The sequence below is a fragment of the Pelecanus crispus genome, chromosome 22 (assembly GCF_030463565.1).
Source record: "Pelecanus crispus isolate bPelCri1 chromosome 22, bPelCri1.pri, whole genome shotgun sequence".
Lineage (NCBI taxonomy): Eukaryota > Metazoa > Chordata > Aves > Pelecaniformes > Pelecanidae > Pelecanus > Pelecanus crispus.
Genome location: NC_134664.1, coordinates 1,269,956 through 1,279,311, shown reverse-complemented (window position 1 = coordinate 1,279,311; position 9,356 = coordinate 1,269,956). Strand labels below are relative to the sequence as shown.

Genomic DNA, 9,356 nt, shown 5'->3' with positions numbered 1-9,356 from the left:
CTTTGCACAGCAGCTCAGCTCCTACCAAAACCTGGCCCCACTGCCGTGTCGCGGCCGCTCTCCCGCTCGCCGGCGTGGGCACGGGCTCGTGGCTGGTGGAACCGAGCCCCCCAAGCCGGGGGGCAGCCCAGCCTCCTCCCCTGCCTGCGGGCCATGGAGGGGGCAGCGGGGGGGCTCCGCTCCCCCATGCACAAGGCCCGGCCGGCCCCGTACCGACTGTACCCGATCACTTTATGTGTTAACTCTGTGCCTTGACCCCGCAGGTCCCACACTTATGCAATGGCGGGGGGCCGGGGACAGAGCCCCCCCCCCTCGGCGTTCCCAGCCCCTGCCGTGCCCCTTCCCGGGACGTGCTCCTCCGCACCCCCTCTCTGCCCGCCCCCCGGGGTCCCGGCTGGGCACGGCCGGCCCCGGCAGCCCCGGGGGGCGGCGGGAGAGCCCCCTCCATGCATGCACGGTGTTACTCCCCCCAAGCCAAAGCACAGCCCTGCCCCTCATAGCCCCGGGTTTCTCCCCCCTCACCCCGGGCCCCGCTATACCAAAGGAACCGGCGGTTGGTATTAAAGTTGGTATTTCTCTAGGCCTTGGCTGGTGTGAGGAGGGGGGACACCGGGGGGGTGCACCGGGCAGGCGGCGTCGGCGCCTCGATCGGCACATGGTTACTCCCCCCGCCGGGCCTTGCACATGGTCCGTCCCGCTCCCCCCCGCGGGCGCTGCACATGGTCCGTCCCGCTCTGCTTTACCCCGCCCGCTGTAGTCGGTCCGGCCCGCTTCCCCCCCCCCCTCCAACCTTGCAAATGGTTCGCTCCGCTCCCCCTCCCAGCGCGCTGCACTTGGTCCGCCCTGACCCCGCCTCCTCCCGCCAGGCGCGTGTGGGCACCTCCCGCGCGCCCTCGCCCCGCCCCGCGGGCGGTGATTGGCCCCGCGCGGGTTCCGGTTCCGGTCGGGGGCGCCGTGCGGAGGAGCGGCGGCGGCGGGGCCATGGCGGCGGGCTGGCTGTGAGGGCCATGGCGGCCCCGCACGCAGAGAAGCTGGAGGGAGGCGTTCCGGCCCCGCCGCCCCCGCCGGGGCCCCCGCACCCCGCGGGCAGCGCCGCCGCCGGCGGGCCCGGCCGGAAGCAGGGGAAGGCAGGTGAGCGCGGACGGCCGGGGCGGGGGCACCGGGCCGGGCGTGGGGGGGGGGGGGGCGGGCACCGGGCCCGGCTGACGCGGCCCCGCTTGTCCCCGCAGGGCTGCAGATGAAGAGCCCCGAGAAGAAGCGGCGCAAGTCCAACACGCAGGTAGGGCCGGGCGGCCGGGACCAGGGCCGGGGCCGGGGGGGCCGCAGCGCCTGACCGCCGCCTTCTCCCCGCAGGGCCCCGCCTACTCGCACCTCTCGGAGTTCGCCCCGCCGCCCACCCCCATGGTGGATCACCTGGTGGCCTCCAACCCCTTCGAGGATGATTTCGGGGCCCCCAAGGTGGGGGCGGCCCCCGCTCCCTTCCTGGGCAGCCCCGTCCCCTTCGGCGGCTTCCGCGTCCAGGGGGGGATGTCACCGCAGGTGCCCCCCGGTTACGGCGGGGGCCCCCAGCCCCTGCGGAGGCAGCCCCCACCCTTTGCCCCCGGGCAGATGGGGCCGGCCTTCAGCATGCCCCCCCAGAACCCCAGCTACGTCCAGCCCGGGGGCATGAGCTTCCCCGGGCAGCCCTTCAGCCAGCCCCTCGGACAGAACTTCAGCCCCCCCACAGGGCAGCTCATGCAGGGGCCCGTCGGGGGCTTCGGGCCCATGATCTCCCCCACCATGGGGCAGCCCCCGCGGGGGGACATGGGCCCTGGGCCGGCCCTCAACCCCCCCGGGGGGCCGGCGGTGGCTCAGCGCTTCAGCCAGCCCAGCAACCTCTTTGGACAGTCGCCCATGCAGCGCCCCGGGCAGAACATCCCCCCTCTGCCCCCCACCGCCAGCCCCTTCCCCGGGGCTGACCCCAGCTTCCCTGCCGGCGGCGAGGAGGGGGGCAAGAACCTCAACCCTCCGCCCAGCACCTTTGCCCAGGAGCAGCACTCCGGCTCCCCCGCCGCCATCAATGGGGCGCAGCCCGGCTTTGCCCCCAACAGCGCCGGCCGCAGCGCCGGCACACCCGAAACCAACAGCCTTCCACCGCCTCCCCCCGGCAAGGCGGCCGGCGGTTCAGGTCACCAGCCGCCGCCGGGGCTGGTGTACCCCTGCGGGGCTTGCCGCAACGAGGTGAACGACGACCAGGATGCCATCTTGTGCGAGGCCTCCTGCCAGAAGTGGTTCCACCGGGAGTGCACAGGGATGACGGAGAACGCCTATGGGCTGCTCACCACCGAGGCCTCTGCCGTCTGGGCCTGCGACTTCTGCCTGAAGACAAAGGAGATCCAGTCGGTCTACGTCCGGGAGGGCATGGGACAGCTGGTGGCTGCCAACGACGGCTGAGCCGCCCTCCCGCCACCGTGTACAGCTCCCCCACCGATTTAGGACCAAACCCCCTTTTTTTGTAGCCGTCGCCCCCCCCCACCAGTCAGAGAGACAGTGCCGGCCGCCAGCTGCGGCTCCTTGCCGGGCACCGGCTGCCGCTGGGACCTGCCATGGGCTCCGGGCCGGTGCGGGCCCCGCCGTTGGCAGCCCCTTGCTGTGGGGGAGGCTCCGGCCCCGGTGCACCAGCTCTCGGGGGCTGAGCTCCCTGGTGCCGCCCTGGCCCCCCCACCTCTGTCCGGTGGTGTCAGCGCCCTTGCGGGGGGGGCGAGCCGGTCCCCACCGCCATCCGTGCCCCCCCCCCGGGGCTGTGCAGCGATCCCGGTGCTCCCCTCCCCGGTGCTCGGGACGGTCCCGGTGCCCAGCCCTCCCCCGTTTTAGCCGAGCGTTAATGGAAACTTTTGTACCGTCGCTATAAAACTCTGAAACCCGCCTATCCGTGTCTGGCTCCGCTCCGCTGGGGATTGGGGGGGGATGTCCGGTACCGGCGGGGCCTCACGTCCCTCCCCGGGCCATCCCATTGGTCCGCCGCGGTCGCCGCTCGTCCCCATTGGCTCTTGGCATCACGTGTGCGCCCCTTCCCGAGGGCGGCGACCGGCACCGGGGAAAGTTACCGGACGGGCCGGGGCGAAGTTACCGGAGGGGCCGCGCCCGGCCGCGGCACCAGGTACCGCCCGGCCCCGGGACCGCTTCCCCGGGCGGGGCCGGAACCGGGAGCGGGGCAGTGCGGTGCCCGGGGGTGCGCAGCGGGCACGGCTTGAAGGGGCATCGCCCGGTACGGGGGCTGAGGGGGGTCGCGGGGTGGGGGTGGGGGCTGCCCGGGATCCCCCTCCCGCTACCGCCGCCTTCCTGCGGGGCCCCGGTGTCCCTGTACCGGGCCTCGCACCCCCCCGTCCACCTGCCGGGCGGCATCACGCGGCTAAAAATACCCCGCGGCGGCAGCTGCTGACCGGGGCGGGGACACGGGGGGGGTCCGGTCTTCCCGGGGCCGCTCCCTGCAGCAGCCGGGGGTCCCCAGCCGCGGGCAGGGTTTGGGGACCGCGATTCTCCCGGGCAAATCCAGCTGGGTGCCGGGAGCTGGGTCACGTCCGTCTGTCTGTCTGTCCGTCCGTCTGTCCGTCTCCTTGCAGGTGGCTCTGGGCCGTCCCCATGGCAGAGAAGTCAGACTCCCGGGACTCGGACAACAGCTGGGTGCTGGCGGGCAGCGAGGTGAGGGCTGGGGAGGCCTCGGGGCGGCAGGCAGGGCAGGCAGGGCTGCAGGCAGGGCAGGCAGGGCAGGCAGGGCTGCGGGCAGAGAGTGGCAGGCAGGGCCTGGGGCCCAAGCTGCCACCCGCTCCCCCTTTCTCCCAGGGCCTGCCCATCGACACGGTGGGTCCGGCGCAGGATTTGGCCTCCCATGGGGCTGAGGATGAGGAGCCGGAGGAGGAGGAAGGCACCCCGGACACCGTCACAGGCAGGCGGCAGCCGTGGGGACTGGGCAGACCCGGGGCTCCCCCTGTGCCACTGGCTCACCACCGCTCTCTGCCTCTCCCCAGCCATGCCTGCCAACGGTGCAGCTGCCTTCCCCGGCCAGAGCCGGCGGCCCGAGGGCAGCGGGCTGGGGGTAAGCCCAGGAGCCGGGGGGCCTGGGGGTCCTGCTCGCCCTGCGGGGATGCGTGAGACCCCAGTGCCTGTGTCCGCAGGACCCAGAGGAGTGTTGGGACCCTGGGGCCAGGGCAGCGCCCGCCCTGGACGGCTCCACAGAACCCGGCGTGTTGGGTGGCAATGAGCAGGAGGAGCCCGATGCCGAGGCTGAGCTGGGACCCTGCCCTGACACCCCCAAAGCAGGTCAGGCCCTTGCAGGGGACTGGCCCAGGGTGTCCCTGCTGGGGTGCAGACCCTCCCTGGAGGTCCCCCCCCCCATCCCTCCCCAGGGCCGCCAATGGAGGAGGGGAGCTGCACCAGCAGTGACGATGACATGGAGGGGCTGCGGCGACGGCGGCAGGGCCACGAGCCCCGTCCCGGGCCCCCATCTCCCGCGCCTGCCCCACACCAGGGGACACTGGCTGCCGGTGACGATGACGGGTTCGGCGTGAGCAAGTACCTGCTAGGCGCCTTGGCACTGGTGGCCGTGGGGCTGCTGGTTGCCTCCGGTGAGTGGGGGTCCCAGGGGCAGGGTGGGCATCCTGGCGTCCCCCTCATCGTCCCTTCCTCTCCCCAGGTGGCATCTACGACCCGGCGGAGGGTGAGTACAGGGGACTGTCCAGCCCGTGCAGGGGGCAGCCCCGACATACGGCTGCGGTTGGATGTCCCTGCCCGGTTCCTCCCCAGGCCCCGCGGAGAGTGTGCTGAGCCAGGATGTGGCGGCTGGGGAGCAGGAGTCGCCGTTGCCTGCCATCGGTGATGTAAAGAGGGGGGTCCATGGTGGGGCTCAGCCCCCCGAGCTGGCCAAGGGGGGCCAGCGCCCCAGCACCCCCATGGCTCCCATCCTTCCTGTCCCCCAGGACTGGCAGCAGAAGCCCCCCACGTCAGACGCTGGGGACCCCCAGAGCGTGCAGTCCGTCAGCCTCCTTCTTGACAAGCTGGCCAAGGAGAACCAGGAGATCCGGCTCATGCAGGCGGAGCTGCAGGTGGGTGAGCGCGGCAGTGCCAGGGGAAGCCGGGTGCCATGTCCCAGTGCTGCTCTCCCACCTCGCTCACGGCCCCCGGCTCCCTCCCCCTGCCCAGGCGCACAAGGAAGAGCTGCACGCCCTGCTGCAGAAGGGTGAGGGCGAGGCGGCGGTGGCCGGGGAGCAGCAGCAGAGTCTGGCCGCGGAGAACGCGCGGCTACGTGCGGCGCTGGAGCGAGAGGCCGCTGCACTCCGCGACACCCGGGCTGAGCTGCAGCGCCTGCAGGCTGCGGGGAAACCAGGCAGCCCTGGGGCCAGGGAGCCGGTGGCAGAGCAGCCCCCCAGCGCAGGCGCCCCAGGCCATGGTGAGGAAGTGGCACGGCGGGAGGGTGCCCGGCGGCACGGCTGGCTGGGTTCAGTGCGGCAGGAGCTGGCGGGTGCCCTGGAGCGGGCGCGGGGCCCTGGGGGTCTCGAGGGGCTGGTGGAGGAGCTGAGTGCCCTGGAGCGGCGTCTGGGCCGGGAGCTGGAGGTGGAGGGGGCCGAGCCCTGGAAGAAGCTGTTCAAGGCGGAGAAAAAGGAGAGCAAGCGGCACAAGCGGCACGGCACAGGGGGGGCTCCCCACGAGCGGGAGAGGAGGGAGCAGGGCAAACCCCGTGGGCACAGGAAGGACCCCCGGCCCCCCCGGGAGCACAAGCCGGGCAAAGCCTGGGGGAAGTCGTCTCACGGCCCCCCCCAGCGCGGCCCCCACGAGCTGCCCCCGCTCAGCCGGTACCGGGCACCCCAGGGCTGCTCGGGGGTGGCCGACTGTGCCCACAAGGAAGGCCAGGAGGTGCTGGGGGCTGCGCTGGAGCCGGTGCAGAAGGCGCAGTTCCTGCTGCTGCTGGAGGGCTTCATGGGGCGCCTGGGCTTGGGGGAGCACTTTGGGGGGCTGGCGGCACGGCTGGATGGCGTCTTCGGGGCCGACGGCATCTTTGCCCACGACCGCCTGCGCTTCGTCGACTTCGTGGATGACGTGGAGGAGCTGCTGGAGGAGGTGGCGTGGCGGGAGCGGGGTGACGAGGAGGCGGCCGATGGCTTTGAGGAGTACATGCTGCGGCACTATGCCGGGGACAGCGGGTGAGCCGGGGGGGCAGGTGGTGTGGGGGGGGCCCCGGGGGACCAAGCCCCGGCACCCCATCACGGTCCGCCTTCTCTCGCAGCACTGTCGGGAAGGAGCGGAGCCGGAAAGCCGCACGGCAGCGCGGCACGTGGGGGTAGAGCCGGGGGGCAGTGCCGTAGCGTGCCATGGGGCGGCCGCCCCACCACGAGCTTTCATCCAGCGCCCCCGGGCAGGGGAGTCCCCACGGGCTGTTTCTGGGGGGCTGGGGGCCGCCAGCACAACACCATGGGGCCGGGCAGTGCCAGGTCCCGGGCCCGATGCACTGTGTGATGCTGCACTGCGTGATGCTGCACTGCCGCCATGCAATAAAGTCACTGCTGGGAAAGCTGGGCTCCTGTGGGGGAAAAGGGGGTGCGGGGGGTGGAAGGGGGTGTGGAGGGGAACAGGGGGGGCTGGGGGAGAACGGGGGGTGCTGGGGGGAACGGTGTGCAGGCAGAAGCGGGGTGCTGGGGGAGAACGGGGTGCTGGAGCAAAATGGGGTACTGGGGGGAAGGGGGGGCTGGGGGAGAACGGGGGTGCTGGGGGAATGGGGTGCGGGCAGAAAGAGGGACCGGGGGGGAAGAGGGAGTGCTGGAGGAGAGGGGCGCTGGGGGGAACAGGGGGCGCTGGGAGAAAGGGGGGTGCTGGCGAGAAGAGAGGGTGCAGGCAGAAGGGGGACGGGGGGAACAAGGGGTGCTGAGGGTCAGAGGTTTTGGGGTGCCCCCTCCGACCCCCCTCCCCGAGGGGCGCGGCGCTGTGCCGGCCCCGCCCTGCAGGGGGCGCCGTGAGGCGGGCGCCCCGCCAGAGGGGCGGAGTCAGCGGCGCCGCGCCCCGCCCCCCCGGGCCGTACCACTCGGGCGGGGGGGGGGGAGTGGGGGCGTCCGCGGAGTGAAGGGCGGGGCCAGAGCGGGCCGGGCTCCCCACCCGCGCGGTGGGCGTGGCCGAGGGCGTGGCCGGGCGGGCGAATGGCGGCGCCGCGCGTGGTGCTGCTGCTGAGCGGGAAAAGGAAGTCGGGGAAGGACTTCGTGGCCGAGGAGCTGCGGAGCCGGTACCGGGGGCGGGGCCGGAACCAGGGGTCGGGGTCGGTACCGGGGGGCGTGGCCGGCACCAGGGGGCGCGGGCCGTTACCGGGGGGCGTGGCCGGCACGGGGGGCGGAGCCTGTACCGGGGGGTGTGGCCGATGCCGGGGGGCGTGGCCGGCACCGGGGGCGCAGAGGCCGGGACCTGTCCGGGTGGAGCCGGCCGGTGCCGGTGCCGGTGCCGGTGGCTCTGACCCCTCTCCCGCAGGCTGGGCCCCGCCGTGTGCACCGTCCTGCGCCTCTCCGGGCCCCTCAAGGAGCAGTACGCCAAGGTACCCCCGGCCCTGCCGCCCCGCGCCGAGCCGTGCTGCCACGCCGTGTGCCATGCTGTGCCATCCCGTGCCGTGCTGTGCCACATCGCGCCCCGCCGTGCTGTGCCACACCATGCCGAACTGCGCCACGCTGCATCGTGCTGCGCCGTGCCACGCTGTGCTGTGCCGTGCCATGCTGTGCTATGCCATGCCACCCTACACCACACTGTGCCACGCTGCACTGCATGCCATGCTGCGCTGTGCCGAACTGTGCCGCGCCGCGCCGTCGTGCTGTGCTGAGCCGTGCCTTGCCGCACTGTGCCCCATGGCACATGCGGTGCCTGCTGACCCCTCTCCCTGCAGGAGCACGGCCTGGACTTCCAGCGGCTTCTGGACGCCAGCGCCTACAAAGAGACGTACCGGCAGGACATGATCCGCTGGGGCGAGGAGAAGCGCCGCGCTGACCCCGGCTTCTTCTGCAGGGCGGCGGTGGAGGGGGCGGCGCAGCCGGTGTGGGTGAGCGGCGCGGTGGGTGTGGTGGGCTCAGGGCGGGTGCGGGGCGGGTGCTGATGGAGCCCCTATGCAGGTGGTGAGCGACGCGCGGCGCGTCTCAGATGTGGAGTGGTTCCGGGACGTCTACGGCGACGTGGTGCAGACCGTGCGGGTGGCGGCCACCGAGGAGACGAGGAAGAGGAGGAACTGGGTCTTCGTCGCTGGTGAGCGAGTGAGCGAGCACTGCTTCCCCGAGCACGGCGCCAAACCCGGGCTGCACTGGCTCCATGGCTGCCCTGTGGGCAAGGCTCCCTCGCCTCTGCCACCGTGCCCTGGCTGCAGGACCCAGAGGTTTTAGATAAAGCTCCCCAGCTCCGGGGGGTGAGGCTGCAGTGGGATGCATAGATGGACGGATCCTGACCCACCACGGGGGCCTCACCGGCTCTGCTCCTCCCAGGGGTGGACGACACCGAGTCCGAGTGCGGCCTGGACCAGGGAGTGGCCTTCGACTGGGTGATCACCAACGATGGGGACGACCTGGCCCTGGGCGAGCAGCTGGAGACGCTGCTGTGGTCGCTCCGGGGCCGGCTGTAGCTCGGTAACCGGCGCTTGGGGACCGCTTCCCCCACCCTGCCCCACGGCGTCCCGGCTTCTGCCTCCTGCCAGCCCTCCCTGCCGTGCAAATAAAGTTCTGGCACAGAGAACTGCTGCCATCCAGGGGTCCTGTGTCTCATTTCCCTGGGGACCTTCACACGGGGTCAAGGGACATAGGGCTGGGGGACATGGGGCTGGGGGACGTGAGGCCAGGGGACACGGGTGGGCTCCCCAGCTTTGGGTGGGGGCAGAGGTGCAGTTTAATTCCCACTGGGGGGGGTCACCAGCTGGGTGCTTCATGGTGGATTTTAATACACTTCCAGCAGCTGATTCCCTGCGGATTATCCGCTTCCCAAGCAGACGGCTCCTGACCTCAGCTCCTCTCCCGCAGCACCCCGGGAGTGGGGGGGGGGGGGTTGTCCTGGGGAGGGGAGGATCCGCGAGCTGCATCAGCGAGCTGCGGGGTCCAGCATCGCCCTTGGGGACGTGGGGGGGGTGTTGGGGTGACCCATTCCCGCTCCGGCTCTTGCCTGTAATCTCCGGCTGCCATAAGGGGATTACGGGGGTTATAGAAGGGGAGGGAGCCCCTCGGGAAGGGGGGGCTGGGGGATATGGGGGTGCTCAGGGTGGGTGCAAGCGGTGAGGGCTCCTTCGGGACTTGTAGTCCGCCGGGGTGCACCGGTACCGGCGCCAGTGCACCCCGGCGGACTACAAGTCCCGAAGGAGCCCGCAGAGACGCAAG

General features: G+C 72.5%; 3 protein-coding genes across 4 annotated transcripts; all 3 read left to right on the top strand.

The window, feature by feature from the left end:
- The first annotated feature begins 684 nt into the window (after positions 1-684).
- On the top strand, positions 685-2,507 carry PYGO2 (pygopus family PHD finger 2). The gene is given in 5 exon segments (XM_075724640.1): positions 685-966; positions 968-1,003; positions 1,005-1,131; positions 1,230-1,279; positions 1,354-2,507. Coding segments are annotated over 5 exon segments (1,575 nt in total). The 3' UTR covers positions 2,434-2,507.
- A 1,114-nt stretch (positions 2,508-3,621) lies between these two features.
- PBXIP1 (PBX homeobox interacting protein 1) lies at positions 3,622-6,317 on the top strand. The gene is made up of 10 exons (XM_075724537.1): positions 3,622-3,681; positions 3,823-3,925; positions 4,008-4,075; positions 4,155-4,299; positions 4,386-4,604; positions 4,673-4,696; positions 4,783-4,856; positions 4,956-5,081; positions 5,179-6,176; positions 6,260-6,317. Exons 1-10 carry the CDS (start codon positions 3,622-3,624, stop codon positions 6,315-6,317), a joined length of 1,875 nt encoding a protein of 624 aa, XP_075580652.1.
- Positions 6,318-7,163: 846 nt separating this feature from the next.
- PMVK (phosphomevalonate kinase) lies at positions 7,164-8,614 on the top strand. 2 transcript variants are annotated; one of them, XM_075724511.1, is made up of 5 exons: positions 7,164-7,246; positions 7,486-7,549; positions 7,913-8,044; positions 8,115-8,244; positions 8,478-8,614. In XM_075724511.1, the coding sequence occupies exons 1-5, from the start codon at positions 7,164-7,166 to the stop codon at positions 8,612-8,614; spliced, it is 546 nt and encodes a 181-aa protein (XP_075580626.1). The 2 variants fall into 2 exon arrangements, with proteins under 2 accessions (XP_075580626.1, XP_075580625.1); XM_075724510.1 differs by having other exon boundaries at positions 7,892-8,044.
- Positions 8,615-9,356: the final 742 nt, after the last annotated feature.